Below are 18,164 nucleotides of genomic sequence, written 5' to 3'. Positions count from 1 at the left end.
TGACGAGAAGAAAATGTTTTATGTCAGGGCACATTTCTGAAGAGTGCAATTCCAGATCGTAGTCAGTAGTCGAGTTCACCTTTTACATCATATTTATTGAAAGCAAATGCAACACGGAGTTGTTATTCAAGCCATTTTGTGTGAAAAACAGAAAACATTGATATTGGAATGACTCGCTCACAGACAACAATGCCTTATGGAGGTACATTTAAAAGAGACCCCAAAAAGTTCTTGTGCTGTGCTAAAAATGCCAAAAAAAATTTTTAAAAAGCATCTCTAAACTTGAGTTGAGTTTAATCACTTTGATGAACATTTATAGGAATGGTCACAATGCCAGACAATGGCCAGCTTTCTGACCGGCTACACTGACACAGCCTCCAATTCACATCAATGAAGTGATAGAACATAAACACGCACGTGAACAGGATACTTGACAGTGACACGTATGCCATGTTTGAGGTGACGCCACACAGAAAAGTCAGACAAAAACAGTCAAACAAAAACACTTGACATTGAAAGCAGATTTATATGGAATGTTACTCCAGAAGATGACCACGGATGATAAATTATGACAGGGGGGAAAACAAATTACACTTAAAGCATACCCAAACAAATCTTGCAAATTTCAGTGACTACGTCATCTGTGCATTTACAATGCCTGTCAGTAGTGCTAGCACTGAAGTTAAGACGTGTAAGTAGTCTGTTAAAATATGCACCTTCCACTGAGACACATTTGGAGCTGCCTTTCGGATAATAGTTTTTTTCACAAAATCAAGATCGTTGAAAGATGACAAAGACATTTTAAATAAATAAAGCTGTCTGTATATCAGATAAGCTTGGGAGCCGCATCGTCATACATACAGATGAAAGTTGTCATCGTGCTCACAGATCGGTGTCGACACTGATTCACATCTCGCACTTGGGTGACAAAGAATTGGTCAAAGGGGGAGGAAAAAAACACACGTAGCTCGTTATCTTATAGAAATGTTAAAGACGCTGGGCTCAAGTTTTTGAGTGCAGGTGTAAACAGTAAATAAGGCTGAAAAATATTTATAGAAAATAAGCAGTAAAAAATATTCTGTAGCCTTGTTCCCTGGGATTCTTTCCCTGTTACATGTTTTCTTTTGGAACATTTGCTTTTTCTTTTCAGAGAAACTGTAGAAAACATATTGTATCTATACATATATATCCTTTGGTTAGGGAATAAACCCAATATTCTATAATCTCTATTCAAGTACAAGTGATTAGAAAAAAAGCCATCAGATAAATACATGGTGAGTGAACATGCTAATGTTACTCCTGTGAAATAATGTATCTCTCTTTGAGGGTTGGGATGCTACCCTAAGGCAGTATTACCAACTTCAGGATAAAAATATTTACATATATCAATTTGTGTTGTGTTCATCATAGCAACAGCTATGATCAGATTTCTTTTTCTCCAAGCTCACAAGTAGGAACTCATCTACTTTGCTCTGGGTTGTTTGAATTACAGAGAAACTCCACATTGTTGTTATTATTGCACAAATAAGACACACATTCAATGTGCACAAAGGAATAAGACTCAATGTTAGACCGCTGCAGTCACAATAAGTTAAGACAAACCGAAAGCCTCTGAACGCACTTTGTAACAACGGACAAGTACAGACTGATGAGGGTGACTTTGGTCCTCTCCAGCCATAGGTGAAATCAGCTGGACAGGTCACAGCCTGCACACTGGCTATTGAGCGATAATAGTGTGCAGGTTTCAAAACGGGGTGGACCTGTGAAGGACTCAGGTTCTGGGGAGTCCATGGGAGTCTGATGTGAGATATGGCAAAGTGGGACACAGAGACTGGCTCAGAGGAAAGCGAGGGACAAAAAAAAGAGGGACAACAGATGAGAAAAGGTGAAGTAAGGGAGGGACAGTTGAGTTGGGGCAGGGGGCTGGATGATAGTGGCTCAGTCCTGAAGCAGGCTCTCCTCGGCCATCCACCCAAGCGAGGGAAGAGGCTGTTCACGTCTGGAGTACTTCAGCTGCAGCAGGTCGCCAACTTCACTGATGGCACCCAACGCCTGGCAAAACAACAGGAAGAATGCTATTAATCTGAATCCAAAAAGATAATATTTATGTCAATCACAATTAAGTGAAAACACCAAGACAGACGAGCCAGACAGTGAAGAAAACCCCCCTCAGTGCTACTCACATAGCACAGCCTGAAAGAGGATTGCTTTTGTAGGTGATAAATGAATTGATAAGACTTAATCACATTTGGATTTTCAAGCATTAAACATGACAGAAGGCTCCCTGCATAAACCACAACTGAACAGAAACTCCTCCACTTCTTTCCACAAGAGACTGTATCAGCATTGCAACACTGCAGGGCACCTGGAAACAATTTACCTTCCTCCTGACCTTTCTTCTGATTCCATGGTTTGAGAAATAGCGAGGGCTGGCTTTTCCAAAGACGGAAAAAGCGGCTCCTCGAAGTGCTCTACAAAGGCAGGCTGATGCCCTTTAAATGGACTTTTACAAACGGTGTTGACATGCTCCTCAGTAAGATGAATGAAGTGTCTTTGGAGAGACAGGGCAGCTCAAATTAAAGTCTCTGTCTGAGCCACACTGTAATACTCGGAGACAGCTTTGGTCTTCCAAGTTCCTTTATAATAAAGGACATACCGGGAGTTTATTAAGCACACTCACCCTATGAGTCTGCAGACACGCACACATACACACACACTGGAAAAAGCCAACGAAGGGCTAGGATTCATGATCATCCTTGAATCCAAATAAACTCGTATATCATGTATAGGCTAAAATTAAGTCTTCAGCAATATAAGTCCTGTCCTGTTACAACATCCCTTGAACTGTGTCCAGTGGTGAAGAAGACAGACTCTGAGCTGAGATCAAATGTCTTTCTCTTTACATCTTGGATAATAAATAAAGACCAAATGGCAGTTGTATATAACAAAGTCCAGATTGTGCAAGAAACTAATTTTACTGTTTCTATACTGATGCATATAAGTGATGACAGTCAAGCAAATGCAAATACTCCTAGAGACATGTTTTCAGTTTGTGTTAACATTTTGCACAAAATACCCAGATTGTTAAAAGCCAACGATCATTTTAAAGTGATTTCCATGCTGATTTTCAAGTTGTTTTGTTCCCGCTGCAAGTGGAAACTGCCAACATAATTTTCAAGTAAAGAGGGTGCTTTTACGGCAGGACACGTGGGAAATTAAATGTAAAGGAACTGCTGATTGTGTCACCCATCATCAGCCACAGTCCCTTGTAGTGATGAAAAATTAAAATTAAACTGTAAACCTATGGGGTGTCTCTGCTGGAAATATTAATATTTAGAATAAATATTGACACATTCTTTCATTTTGCACTTCCCACAGTGATTGGACTTATTTATTGACTTACTGTGTCAAGCATCTCTCTGGTATGGGCTGCCGAAACGCAGAAACGGGCCCTCGACTCGATGATGGATGTTGCTGGGAAGCCGACGACCACTGTGCCGATGTTCCTCTTCAACATTTCCCGACCAAATGCCCTGAAAAGCAACGGCAACATTAGACACAGGGCAACACTTGGCAAATCTAACTGATGATTTGATCTCTCCACCACTGGCACCACATCTTAGATGGTGTCTCTTTAATGTGTGAAACTGCGCTTTCCACACACCAAGTCAGATTCTATTTGGAGAAGGGAGAACAGTAAGAAAACTCATTTAAATTTTTAAGCCTTTATATCTTTTCCAAATGTGAAATCATTTGGGAGATTCTTCCAATTAACCATCTTAATTATCCTTGATGTTTAAAGCACTGAAAATATCAAATGATATGAAATGGACCAGAGTCACACACCCAATTTTGGCAGGCATGTAGAGCATCATGGGTACCACGGGTGAGTCGTCATTGCCGTAGATGATGAAGCCCATGTCGCGGAGTTTCCTGCGGAAGTAGTTGGTGTTCTCTGATAGCTGTCTGAGGCGATCAGCACCTGGAAAGGGCAGGTAAGCAGAGGCATATTTCACATGATGTGGGCACGAGCCTGTTATGAAGCTTACCCAAAGCAAACTTGGATGGACAACAGTAATATTCCGACTTATACTTGACAGGTTTTTAGGTGGTTCCTTTTTCCTCTTGTCCCGTACTCATTTGCAAGTCCTGCCTAGCTTAACAGTTTGAATAGCCCTTACATATATATTAGTTCTTTAAACATTTTTGTTTTCGTAGCCAGCCTGTAGCCTGTGTGAAACAAATCTGCTGACACATAATAACTGTGCACAGGGTCCTTTGACCTTTTAGCAGAAACATAGGATGTAACAAAATCTGAACGCAACTGGTTAGCTGGACACCTTGGAGATGCATGATAGACACAGGTGTTAACAGTGATGTGTCTCAGCTGGCAGCCTGTGGTCAGATTACCCAAGACGCATGTTAATGCCCGTAGTAGACAGGGCTTTGGCTTCAATCACCTGTGGTGCACCCACACAGATGCTTTCACTTAAAGGTCCAGTATGTAGGATGTCAGGGGATCAATTGAATATAATATTCACATGTTTTCACTAGTGTATAATCACCTGACACTAAGAACTGATGTGTTTTCTTTACCTTAGAATGAGCCCCTTTTATCTCAATAAAGAGTGGGTCCTCTTCTATGGAGTCTGCCATGTTTGTACAGGAGCCCAGCATGGACAAACCATACACAGAGCGCCTTTGCGGCTGACTGAAAGCGTTGTGGCCACGATAGGTTCGTCTACATGCTTGGAAGAGAAGGGTGGGCAGAGGGGTATTCAGCTGGTTGACACATTTGTGCAACCTCACCACTAGATGCCACTAAATCTTACACACTGGTCCTATTTTACCTTTTGCCTGATTAGACTACTCATTATCTTTGTGTGCGCACAAACAGACTGTTCTTGATTGGTATTTTCCTCACTTTCCTGTTTCACCTATTTGGGTACACAACATACGCCTTTAGTATTTCTACTAGTACATGAAGGTTAGTGACCGTACACAGTTCCAGGCAACCTGTGCAGAGGTCTGATCAGCCACGATAAATAAAAACACCTGTGGGATAGTGCAGGTCCAGAACACTATGTTTGAGTTATTATTTATGCTTGTAAGCCTCACGAAACCATATTATCAGCTCCTGTGCAGATACCATCAGTGGTGGATAACAGTAAAAGTGCATGGTATTTTGCCTGCTTTTAAAATGCTGAACACGAATATTATGTGATAGCACAAACCCAAGTTAGTCTGCTGCAGTAACAAAAACATGTCAGCACAAAAAATGACAAAAAAAATCAACAGGATGAGTAAAACTCATCACTAAACAACACGTCTTTTATCATGTCCTACACTTATTTGTAGACAGCGCTACACCACTTGCCTTTGAAGACAACCGGGATTCTTTCAAGTTGAGGTCAAGGGGCTGAAAATGAACAAGCATCAATCCTCACGTGTCAGTCTTATGCACATTGTGGATTCACTCACTGAATCCTCAGGCTGAGCCTCCAGAGATAGCATCTTAACCAAACAAATAACCATATGGCACAAAGCGCCAACAGCAACACACATCTGCCTGGCTGTGCTGAAAAACAGAGCAGAAACACCACGGCTTCAAAGCACCCTGAGACACAACAAAGTCTGACATTATATTTATCCAGACATTTTTTTCCGAAGTCAAGGAATCCAAAGCTATTCTCAGCACTGAGTGATATAAAAAAAAACAGTGGCATATGATATTCAGACATTTTGCTTTTCAAGTGCTTTAGCATTCTTTTTATATTGAAGAAAGCTTTGCCAGTCTTGTGTCCTTATTTCCCATCCACATATTTGATTGATGTAAGCTTCAAACAACAAATGCCCATTTTGATGCAGGCCTATGCCGGGAACCACGAGCAGCCGCCCTGAGCAACTTGAACGCAGCACCAAACTGTTAGCAGGCAGCTCAACTGTCACTTCGACTTTGTGTCAGTGTCTGAATCTTCAAAGGCCTGAATTTCAAACAGTGACAGGGCTGTAACCAATCAGACTGTCATTGTTAGTCTTCTACAAGGAAAAGTGGGATGTGTTGTAAGGTCAGCCAATCTGGCCTCCTCTTCTCCGGAATGGTTTGGAGAAAGAGTCACTGACAATGTGCAACAGTCACACTATAAAGGTTGCTAGAGGTGTTTATTCCCATAAGTAATGATTGAATGACTGGGGAGCAAGGTAACCTGATCTTGTATCAGCATTTTAAGGGAGGCCACATCAATCAAGCCCCGTAAAGAGTAGAGGGGTGCTGCCCTGCAAGAAAAACAAGACTTAGTGATCTGTTTGTGTGTGTAGGAGATGAGTCCAGCAGAGTTTGATCTGCACAGATCTCTGGCCCTAAGCACCATGCTGCTTTGTACCCAGCGTGAAGGCAAAGAAGCACACATACACAAAGAAACACACATCTGAAAGCCATAAAGGGAAAGTGTGAGCATACCACCACTTCAAGACCTTCGATCAGCCCAGGGTGGCTCAGGCAGAGGAAGGCAACAGTCCACATATCAGTTTTAAAAATGTGCATCCCAAAAGATAAAGACAAGAAGAGGAAATCAAACTGCAAGTGTAATCAGACTGGGTCGTCGTGAAAAAATATATAAATCACCTGTAACATTTAAGAGCAACTCTTCAGCTTACAAGTAGTCAAAAAGTTAAGGTAACCACTAACCAACATTGTGCTCAAGTAATACAGTTTTACTCAGAGAGGACTCACTCACTGTCACTTGAAAAGTGAGATTATGTGACATTCTAAAGAACTATTACTGTTATCCAATTTTGTTATTGCAAGTGACATGGCGTGAATGGAAATGTATGAAGGGCGTGCACCTTTGTGGCGTTTACATTATAACTAGAATGGGTTTACACATGCTATACAGTTTGATAAGGCTATCTAACACTTTTATTTACTGGTAAATAATTGCCAGTTAGCCATATGTGGCATTATTTTTCACTTCACTGGGAATGGGGCTGTCTGTGCTTCCAACAACCACAGACAGCAGGAAGGAGCCAAATACAAAAGGTGGCAAAGCTCATGTAAACTGAAAGAAATCGGATTTCTGTCAACCTCACGTTTGCAAGACTGAGCCACAAGCTGATGCTGCCATCTTGTGGTCACTGATGGGCAGCTATGCCAAATACAACCACTACAATACTAGTACAACCTCAAATCAAAATGACAAAACACGAGTGACCTGGAAATCGTGGACAATTCAGTATTGCAGAAACCGCAAGGAAAAACACTGGCAAGAAAAACTCACCAAGAAGAGCCTCTTCAGTCCACACAGTAAACATGTGTCATTAGCTTCAATTTGGCTTGTAAATTTGACATTTGACTAAGCCAAATATCAAATTTATGTTTCTATTTGCTTGACGTATCCCGTCTAAACAAAGGTCAACTGGTAACCCTTGTAATGTCCATCGCCCCGCTACCTTAGAGATGATATAGTGAGCTGCCTTTTTGACAAGTGCCCTCTTTTTCCATTAAACAATGCTGCTGCCAATGCAGAGATGCACTTTCAGAGATTAGTGTCATTTTCTGGCACCCACCCAGTGTGGTCCCGTCCTCTCCCATGATGATCTTCATAGAGGTGATTATCTGCTGGGCCACAGGAGGGGATATGGAGGTGGCGTATAGGGCGCTGTGAGAGTGGCATCGCAGGTACTCGATCAACTCCTGACAGAGAAATAACATTAAAGTTGTTTGATTGTAAACAACAGTGCAGATGCAATACATGTCATTTGGTTAATGTGCCAACAATGTAGACAGCTGCTCGATACAGGACACAAAAAAAAGGGCCAATGTAGCAGCACTGATGGAAAAATTCACTACGTTTTAATTCTGACTGAAACATTTTTGACAGTGTTCTTAACATACAAACTGACGTAGCTGGCTATAAAGTTTTAGAAAGAATTTTTAATGCAGCACTGTATTAGAGAATAAATAGAATAATGCACCATCATCTGGTCATTCTGGGTACTATAACTGTCCAATATTTCACACTATGAAAAATGTGTGCTCAGGTATTTCTGTTCTTAACTGTCACTAGAGATGTAGTTCCATCTCATATCTGTATACTATCTGTGTATTTTTCTTTACCAACTGGAGTAGCCTTGAGCCTTCTGACTGAAAACGAAAGCTTGGACTGAATCAAATCCTTTTAAAACAGGAAGCTAAATTTCCTATTGCTGGTAAATGGTGTTGACCAATACCAACACAGAATGACACACAACATGCTGGGTCTTAGAAGTCAGGAAATTGCTATGGTCCCTTAAGAGGATGACTAAGTGCTCCACTGCTGTAAACAGTATGCTTAATCCTCTCCCTTTGAACAGCCTTCATATTCTACTGTCTGACCTCACAGCCTTACTTTTACCTGAGCAAGAATTCACCCACCTTTTTGCCTCCAATGTATCCCCCGGCAGCACCGAAGCTCTTGGTGAATGTTCCCATCATGATGTCAACATCTTTGGGATCCAGGCCAAAGTAGTCCACCACTCCTCTGCCGTTAGGTCCCAGGGCCCCGATACTGTGAGCCTCATCCAGGTACAGATACGCCTTGTAGCGCTTCTTCAGAGCAATGACCTCTGGCAGACGCACAATGGACCCCTCCATACTTCAGGACAAGAACGTAATATGAAAAATCAACAAATTCAGAGTCTTCTAGAGTAATGATATACTCATAAATAAACAGTTAATTTGAATGTAACAAGCTTTAGTGCTCAGTAATCAATATTCTGGCAAAAGCTCTTTTATGAAGAATATAGTAACATCAGAAAGCTGCTGTGTAATTGAGAGAACATATGAGCAGCTGACCCTTTAGACAACAGTCTGACCTTTGTTTTGTCATGTCTGTGTAGGTGTTAATGTCTGTGTAGGCAGCTGAAGCATTTACTTTGAAAATCCCAGTGGAAATGAAACTCTATTAACATTGCATTAGTAAGGAACATTGAGCGTGGAAGGCACTTTCCCTGGGAACTATATTGATCAGCAGGATTGATTGCCTTTATGTTAAGTACACTGCAAAGAACAAGGCATGCATTATGCTTTAGGAAGAGTGGGTACACTTCGAAATTGCCAATATTCTCTATATTTAAACAACATGGTATAAGGTGTTGCCATCGTGGCTAAGAAACTATTTGAATAAGAAATTATGAAACTGGTATTCACATAGCTTTCACACTTAAGTGCCTTTGTTCAGTATGTTGAGTAGGTAGTTAAGCAGAACTGTAATCTGCTCAGATAGTGCTTCACTTATCTTATTATAGTGCTTCATCATTTTACTACAAATGAGTTTTGCTGCAACAGTGACGATGGAGACATGGCCATATCATGAAAGCCTTTAGGACTGATGGCAGGCTTAGTAAATCCTCACCTTTGCACTGTGACACCTTGATGACTTAAAAAAGGACCAGTTCTACTACTGATACAAATCACCAAGGCAATGCCACAGAAGGAATACACTGAAATACTATACATAATTATACGTCTAAACGTTTCTTCAAGCGTTTTCTCAAATGTACAAATGCACTACTAGTACCAGTTAATGAGTCCTCAAACAGAAAACTGTGGCTGTCACGTAATTGACTGCAAACAGAGAGTAATGTGATACATCAGTGGTAGAAAATACTTCTAGTGAAATAACAATAAAACAGAAGAAACAAAAACTTAATTTGCTTAACTGTCTCGCTCAAACAATTTTATGTGTTTGTGTGCGCAAGTGCACTGCACACGTGTGAGAGAACAACAAAGATTACCGTCTTTACCTGTATATGCCCTCCACTACAATGAGAATTTTCTTCCAGGGTCGGTGGGTTCTCGGCTGCCCGTGTACGATAGCATCTCTCAGCAGCTTCTCCAGGCTTTGCATGTCTGTAATACAGAGAAAAGACTTGTTGTCCACTGATAGATTTTATTCCCCTACGGTAACATGAGAGTTTTCTTTAATTAATGAATGAGTGTCAATATTTAATGATCACAACGCTTTGAAGCATTGAGAGTGTTTTCTTAGCAGTCAGCCTGCCTGGTGCAGGTCAGGAGTGTCTGTGTGCATTCATCCTGAACCAAAAAAAAAAAAAAGCCACACCCATTACTGTGTGATTCACTTTAGTAGGTAAGAGAATTAAGAAGTAAATGAACGTGTGTCATCAAGATAAATTTGCACTGAGTGAGGTAACCTACTGTAGTTCACACCTATGCTAAATGTATTTGCTCACCTGTTGGGTAAGCTGATTATAGCCATTTCCTGTCTCACAGTGTTGAAGGATACATTTTAGCCCCCTTGATCCTATTTGTTGTGTGTTACTGCATCCCTTCAGTGTAGTCTTAAGGCAAAATTCTATTAAACTGTTCTTGGGTAAAGTGCTCATTATCGGATGTCACCTACTGTTGTGTTTGAAGACCCGAATTGTGGAGCCAGACAGGCGTGCGCCCAGCACCAGTGACGCGTGATTCAGCTCGTCACTCAGAATGAGACAACCCTAAAACAAGAAGAAAGGAGAAAAAGGAGATTCTTTACAAACTAATGTTGGATTAATTAATTAATTTTGTTCGATGGTGAACTCAGTTTCTCAAACACCGAGCCAGGATTTCACGTGCTGGAGTTTATAGAGTTGAGCAATGTCTTTGTATCCCCGGTTCTGATTCCGTCCTCTTTGAGGAAGACGTAACCAAAGTCTCTGGAACATACAGACTTTGACCAAGGATCCAGGCTGGCTGGGGTTAAGCTCTTCAAAGCTCTGCTTTGTGACTATGTGTATCTGTTTCCATGAATAAAATACTAACACTATGATGTTCATATATGGTTTCTGCCCTCTAAAAGGTAGGAAAATGACCTACAAATACCCTGTTCTTTTTTTGTTTGACAAATAATACTTACTAATTAATTATTACTTTTAATAATAACTGGGAGATGATGCTCCTAAATAAAATGTGTGACTGTTTTCTATTAACAGTAAAATGGATCCTTGAAACTGTGTAACGTGTGAACAGAGACAAGAGAACAAGACTTGCTCTATTAATAACTCTAAAAAAACCTGTTAAATAATTAACAAGATTTTTCTTAATCTGAGTATAAGCTTCTCATCCACACAAAGAGTTTGATATCAACATGCATTGATCATCAGGATGGGAATATTTTGCTCATTATATCTTAAGTATTGCTGAGTCCTTCTCCACCTCTCAAAGTCAAGCCACCAAAACATTCAGACAGGTCAGAATAAATGGGCTTGTTACACAACACACATGCCATGACATAACAATGTCAGCCAGCAGAAAAGTCACAGGCATAGTTAAGAATTTATGAACCCTTGTGACAAAGGCAGTGACTCAAATCTTTACTATTGCGCTCTAAGTTTCTCTCTCCTGCTTTGTTTAGCACATGTCTGTTTTTCACTAGTGGTTGTCAGGAAGTGTGATCTGCGAGTCACAGGGGACATACAATGTCAGCTCACATTTCTACTTCCTGTTCAACTGATACTGGCTAAGGAAGAAAAGAGCAAGTAAGGACGCAAGTAAGAGCTGGTATGTGTGATTTGTTGGGGTCGGAACAATAGTGGCTGGGACTTATCAATCTGCAACCCCCTGCACTCAGAATGTTTTGGTTGGAAACGACTGTGTTGTGGAACAGTCCGAACTCTTCAAGCTTGGCCATACATCTGAAGCAGTAGCTTGTTTTCACCTCACACAGGAAAAAGTGTTTTTCCTTAACAGTGGCACTTTCAATAGCACTCACATACACATACAATTACAGTATGGATACAGAGACAAATGTAACTATAAAAACACAGGAAAAAATATGAAAGTAATCAAATCCAGAAGAGTAGGATGTTGTAGAGAATGAAAAAAAGGAAGTGAAGGAAATTCCATACCTTCCCGGTGAGAGCAGGAATGTTCATGGAGTTGGTTGCAAAGCCCATGCCAAAAGCCATAGATGACTCAACACCGAGGAACCTGGCAACCAACTGCTCCAGCTCCTCATGGATGTCCAAGTTCCCTGGAAGTGATATAATCTCAGTTTAACTACAATTTCCCATCAGGGTACTTGAACTTGTGGAGTTGTCTTTTGAGAGAAATGTGTAAGTCTCAGTTATCTTCTTATACCTGTTCAACAAACAGTGAGGTCTGTCCAGAGGGTTTTTTTTTTAACCTCTAGTAGCACTATGGACTTTTTTGTATGATTTGATCTCTGTTTTGTTTATCTTGTGCACAAAGACACACAAGTGTCACACCATTCCACTGATCAACAGGTGGCAGTAACACGCCAGTATGTTCTGCAATGTGCCAGTAAAGGCAGGCTGGGTTTCTAACACTTGAAAAATAAAATCAGTTTTGCAAATGTTCTCTGAGGAATGAAATGTACTCTATTTGCACCGGTGAAAGAGAGGCTTTGGCAAGCTAGGTGCTCAACTGAAAAGGACTTGAACTTCAAAGCTTTCACAATGCATCGCTATATTTCAAACTCAATCTTTCAGTCCTTCAAAACCACTTGAGCCTGTGGCCTCTGCTGTATGCTGAAAGAGCACCAGACAACAGAGGGGGCAGTTGGTAAAGTACAAATTGATCATGAACTGAATCTTTATTACAAAAGCGCTCTTAGGATGATGACAAATCATGAAAACGTTTTAAAAACAACACCTTATGTTCAAAATAACTTTTTCTGACCCTTACCCATCTCGCAGCGAGTGCTGGCCACTCCAACTCCATACTTTTGTGTGGACTCAATAGCAGCATCGGCACAAGCCCCGGTGTTCTCAGCGAAGCCGAGGTAGTTATATGAGCCCATATTGATGACGTCCTTCACCACTTTGCCTGTGTGCCTGAGAGGGTCAGAGAGCATCAGAGACACAGACTCAGTATCCTGATTCCAGGTTGATAAAAGTCATTATCTTCAACATGTGTGCCTGGTTGCCCGGCAACCTTTTCTAGCTCAATGCCATCCATTAACTGCCCCAGTTATCATGCGTACAATATACAATAGTTTACTGTCCCAAGGGAATTCAGCTAGCACAGTGCATATTATACTGTACATATTAATAAGATAAATAGGAATAACATGACACAACCTTCGCTGTTATCACAGCAGTTTGTCTCCAGAGATATTAATGCACTCTCCCCATTTGTTTGAACCATTTCACGAAAGCCTGAATTCATTAGCCTGCCTAACACCAATTTAAATGTTTGTATATATTACTGTATATTTGTGATTTAAAATATCACATAACTCAAGCAGTTCTTAGATCAGTGAGTTAAGGCGTTCTCCATTTCCTTGAGGTAACAAGAGGGGATAAAAGGAAGGTAATGGGAGAAAATCAAATCAGTTATATGCCATTCATTTGAATTTTGTGCTGTCTCAAGTGTATTGGTACTAGATTGCATGTGTACTACTTCTGTCATTTGGACAGTGCTGTTTGCTTAGGGCTGCTTTGTGTTAGTGTTTTTGTTCAATACCATGTGACAGATACTACTGCTTTCAACATAACCATCTGAATCATGGCTTTCGTCACTCTTATTATCAGAGATATGAGGTCAGTGACTTACAGTGCAAATCAATAAACTTCCTGCTGAGCTTAGGATCAGAGGCACAGAAACACAAACCTCTGTGGGAGTAATGACAGTCAAAATGAGCCCACTGTAAATGGACCAACAAACACTCACAACCACACCACAATGTAGCAACTTACTCGAAGGTCCAGTTGTAGTCATGGGAAACTCTCTCCACCAGGTCCATCTTAGCACCAGGCACGCTACAGATGGGTCGGTTCCAGTTGTCTCGAATCCTCATGTACAAGTTCCTGGTGTAAAAGTTCTCAAAGTCCTGATAAAGGGGGACGAAATCCTGCAGGGGAAATAGGAAAGTGTTGATGATATCTTAACGTCATGCCTTGGCAGTTCCTCATATTCCAGAGGAGCTATATTTGTTCTGTGGTAGACAAAAGAAACAGTCAGTGTTGAACCAGAGATAATGAGTGTGACAGAGAGTGTGAAAGATGAGAAAACACTGTGATAGCAAATGTAGCAGGAGGTGAATGGTACCACAGTTCATTTTTTAAAAAACTCATATTTAGTGTAGTAGTTTGTTTTTCAAAGAGAGTCTTGGGGTGATTGACATGATGTCTTCAACTTCTCTGTCAGTTAGCCTTAGATAGCTTCACTTTCAGTTATTCTTATTTTTTTTAAATCAGCCTATTCAAAAGGGTCTAATGTAAATACGACTTTACCTTCTGCTCCTCTCTCTCCCGAGCCACATGGCACTTCTCGATGTTCCAGTGGCGAAGGAAGTCTCGGAGGTAGCCAAAGATGGTGAGGATGCAATAGCCCATGTAGGTGAGCACAGCCACCAGGAGAGGAGTCTCCTCAAATGATTCCAAAAAGGGCTTCTTGTACAGACTGGAGTTGTGTGTGACATTTCGGTTCTAGGGGAAGATTAAGTAAAACAATGTGTAATTAGAAGTCTCCTCAAGATACAGTTACAACAAAAATTAAGAAGTTTGCAATGCTTTTATCAGAGTAAAATCAAAGACTTTCTTTTTTTTTTTTTTTTTTTTTACAAACAAAGCCCAAAACACAGATTTATGAGTAATTCAGTTGAATAACTCATAGCACTTTATGCTGAAAAAAAATCCTGCTGGTGGTTCCTCCTTTAAAATATAGTGGTTAAACTATGCTTCAAGTCTGTTTGCTCATCAAGTCTGCCACACTAGGCAGCCCAATAAATTGTGATAGAAAGCAGACCAGACCCATTCAGTATAAACTGGGCACACGCAACAGCAGGGCTGTTATGTCAAAATTGTGTTTTTCTTGGAAAGAGAGTGAGAAACCTTAAAAAGGCCACAATAAGCACATTATTTCAAGGAGACCTAACCGTGCCTGTGCCACCATGGACCAGTGAGCAATAATAAGGCCATCAATCCCGTTTTTTAATTCATCGCGTTTTATGAAGAGCAATATTGATCTTGACCACATAAATGTAGTTACACATTGGAGGAGCTGTGCAAAACCTTAGGGAAAAAAAGCACGATTTCAAGCTGGACTGTGGACTGGCTGTCTACTAAACCGACATTAAACAAATGAGGGCGGTCACTCGTTAAAGGCTCTGGCCCGCAGCTTAGCAACCGTACTTCATGTGACCGGTCATGCTTCTGCAAGAAATACCTCTGAGGCAGGGAACAGGAAAGCACTGCACTGTGTGTGTGTGTGTGTGTGTGTGTGTGTGTGTGTGTGTCTTTAAAGCCAGTCAAACAGGTCCCTTTCTCTAAAGTTCAAAAACATGCAAAGAAAGACAAACAGGCCGGAGACTATGGTTTGTGAACTGTCTCAACCAGTGAGCACAAAAACCCTATTGACATCACAGCCCCAGACACCAACCACAGCAGCTAAATTAGAGTTTGATGCATGGTGTATTCGTTTAATCTTTCATACCTGTGGACAAACAGGGGCTGGGAAGAGGTAGACCTGTGCCTTTCATTTATAGCTGGACAGCACAGCGACTGTGAAACAGCACCCAACCAACAATCTCTGTGGAAATGTGCTCGTTCACATGCTTGCTCAGCAGCTCAACAGATGATGATCGTATTACATTGTATACACATTAAGAAAAGTTTGCACATGGTGTATGTTTCACACTAGGCCTAAAACAGAGCAAAGAGAGTAAAGAGTCCTCTCCTCGCTAATTGCCTATTCAATCCACGGCTCGCTTTTACTGAGCTGTTATTGACACTACATCCCAAATGAAAGCTGTTCGTGAGATCACCTGCTCATAAAATTCCCGCTCATAACCATTTTTCCTATATTCTCCATACAGGGATTATGGCTAGCTCAATAAGGAAAGATCAATTTTTCAGCTGCGGACTCAGACCCAGAAGGACATTTATTATTGCTCTGCGATTGAGACTTACTGTAGGCTAACTGTAAAATGGTCTAAATGCTATATCTGTCCTGTGAGGACTTAACAGAACTTAACATGCTGACCAGCTGATTTCTGAAGCACAGAAGATACAACCACACAAGACACAGAGCTCTTACCCACTCTGGCTCCTCTTGGAAACACAGATGTACGTGCATCTAACTCCAACTTCAGTTGCCTTATCAAGAACCAGCAGAGCCACTTGCCGCATTGTGATGTAACTTTTTCAGTGATGACGGCAATCCTGATTATTACTAACCTTTAGGTGCTGGTTTACACTGTTCATAATATCATTTGACATCACTAAATAAAAATGATCAACATCCTGACCCGGCCTAGTTCATCTGAGATATAAAAAACACCCATGGTGAAAATGGCAATGCCTTAAATTTGTTACTTTTGTGGATTCAAATACTTATGTCTTCCCTTTCTCCATTTCAACTGGGAATAAGAGAAATGTCTGATAGCATTATGGGCAGTGATATGACCTGCTATTCCTTAAGTTGAAGCAGGAAGGCAAAATTACATGCATATGGATGTAACTGGTATAGAAGCCATAGCATCTGGACCCAATTGTATTACTCCACTGTAAGTTGAAATCAGCAGCGCTGCAACTTCAGCCTGTCACAGGTCTCGAATCTGATGTTTTCAAATATGAGAGAAGTCCTGCATTTCTTTCAGTACAAACAGTGTGAACCCAAACAACTGAAAAAAACACAAAAAACAAACAAAACAAAGGCGTGTGTGTGCCCCACCTCCATCCCTACACACACACACACACACACACACACACACACACACACACACTGTGTTTTCTGTGCTTTTCATTCCACTCTAGGAGGGACCACACCCTTCACAGCCTGAGACATTCCTCTCCAGCTAAAGTGTCATGTACAAAGCAGGCCTGCTGTCCTCTCCCAGGAGACAGATAGCCAGCTTCTCTGGTAATAACACAACGGGGCCTCGGTCTTCTTCATACTACAGTCTGTGTAAACACAGACCGGTCTAACTTCACGACACACACACACACACATAACAGACACACACACACACAGAGAAACAACAGGGTGTAAGGTTACGAGTCACCACTACAATCCTCCCTGATCAGGTGGCTTGAACCATTAAGAAAGAAGTTTAAAACGCAGTAAAAAAGAGTAGCTTTCATAGCACATACCCCTGGTTACACGACACATTTGCGTTTCACAAACCCCAATGCTAATAATATTAAGTAATTCGAAAGCCACGTGATTAGAAGTTAAACATTAGAAATTAAATTCTGGGTAGCTTCTGGCAACAGCTAGCTAGCAATATGTCGCACTGGGACAAACCACTCGGCTGAGACACAGCGCGAGGCACGGGCCGTCGTGTAGCTAACGTTAGGCTTCGTACGCGCAGCTAACGCTAATTAAATTCATGTTGACGTTACGCAGCTTACTTGTGAGGCGATGTCAGGCTGCCGTTGCCAAGCCGCAGCACACACTTCTCGTGTGTCAGCAAGTGGAACATACCCAAAAGAAGAATTTACGCTCGCAATATAAACACAGGAAAAAGAAATTTATACCACACGAGCTACCAAACGTTACTTTCTTAAAGCAAACTATTCTATTACACACTGTACCGAACACAGCGGGGATTGTTTACAGCCCTCCCCTGTCGAGCAGTTGACGGTTGGGCCTTACCTTCTCCCTGGGGCGACGGTACTTCTGTGGCTGTTGGAACAAGCAGTGGTTCTTCACGAAGCCATTTTTGCCCGATTTTCTTCCATTTGATGTGCGGTGACAGGCGTCTCCGTTCAGCAGCTTGTTCGCGGAGCTCTCCGTCATCTTTGCGGACCGACTGTGACTGGAAATTTCACGGTTTGAAGTTGCCCAACTTGTGTAACGTCGATCGTGAAGTCATGTATGAGCTGGGAAAGAATACGGATTGAACGCCCACTCTGCAGTGTGACCGCACGAGACTGCCGGAAATCCACGCCCCTGAGTGGTTTCATTGGCCAATGCTGTTACTCCAGTACGAAGATCGTCTATATCAAAACAGTGCACAACTCTGATAAGAGTTGCAGATCACATTGAGGATGATAAGATTATGTCCTTGATATTTAGCCTCTCATGGGGAATTTTGCAGCTAAGGGGAGTTTATACATGGGTGATAGAGGCTGATCGATATATTTCCTAAAATTCAATATGTTTAACTTTTACTACTTTTTGACTGATAAATCAATAAAGGATTTGCTAATTCTTCACC

At 41.3% G+C, this 18,164-nt stretch overlaps 1 protein-coding gene across 1 annotated transcript; it reads right to left on the bottom strand.

The window, feature by feature from the left end:
- Nucleotides 1–69: 69 nt before the first annotated feature.
- On the bottom strand, nucleotides 70–17,829 carry sptlc2b (serine palmitoyltransferase, long chain base subunit 2b). The gene is made up of 12 exons (XM_041958573.1): nucleotides 17,600–17,829; nucleotides 14,236–14,430; nucleotides 13,699–13,853; nucleotides 12,686–12,834; nucleotides 11,887–12,011; nucleotides 10,404–10,497; nucleotides 9,784–9,889; nucleotides 8,414–8,633; nucleotides 7,567–7,693; nucleotides 3,847–3,982; nucleotides 3,404–3,533; nucleotides 70–2,052 (listed from the first exon to the last, which is right to left on the bottom strand). The coding sequence occupies exons 1-12, from the start codon at nucleotides 17,741–17,743 to the stop codon at nucleotides 1,939–1,941; spliced, it is 1,695 nt and encodes a 564-aa protein (XP_041814507.1). The 5' UTR covers nucleotides 17,744–17,829; the 3' UTR covers nucleotides 70–1,938.
- Between the last annotated feature and the right edge of the window lie 335 nt (nucleotides 17,830–18,164).

The sequence above is a fragment of the Chelmon rostratus genome, chromosome 18, assembly GCF_017976325.1.
Source record: "Chelmon rostratus isolate fCheRos1 chromosome 18, fCheRos1.pri, whole genome shotgun sequence".
NCBI classification, from domain to species: Eukaryota; Metazoa; Chordata; class Actinopteri; order Chaetodontiformes; family Chaetodontidae; genus Chelmon; species Chelmon rostratus.
This window is presented reverse-complemented; position numbering and strand designations above follow the sequence as displayed.

What these genes read in the sequence shown, in the direction of transcription:
- sptlc2b (XM_041958573.1), bottom strand. Translation starts at nt 17,743, where the DNA reads ATGACGGAGAGCTCCGCGAACAAGCTGCTGAACGGAGACGCCTGTCAC. An exon ending in ACCGTCGCCCCAGGGAGAAG is followed by an intron (nt 14,431 to 17,599) that starts GTAAGGCCCAAC and finishes ATCTTCCCCTAG; the next exon opens with AACCGAAATGTCACACACAA. An exon ending in TCGGGTCTTCAAACACAACA is followed by an intron (nt 9,890 to 10,403) that starts GTAGGTGACATC and finishes TCTGTATTACAG; the next exon opens with ACATGCAAAGCCTGGAGAAG.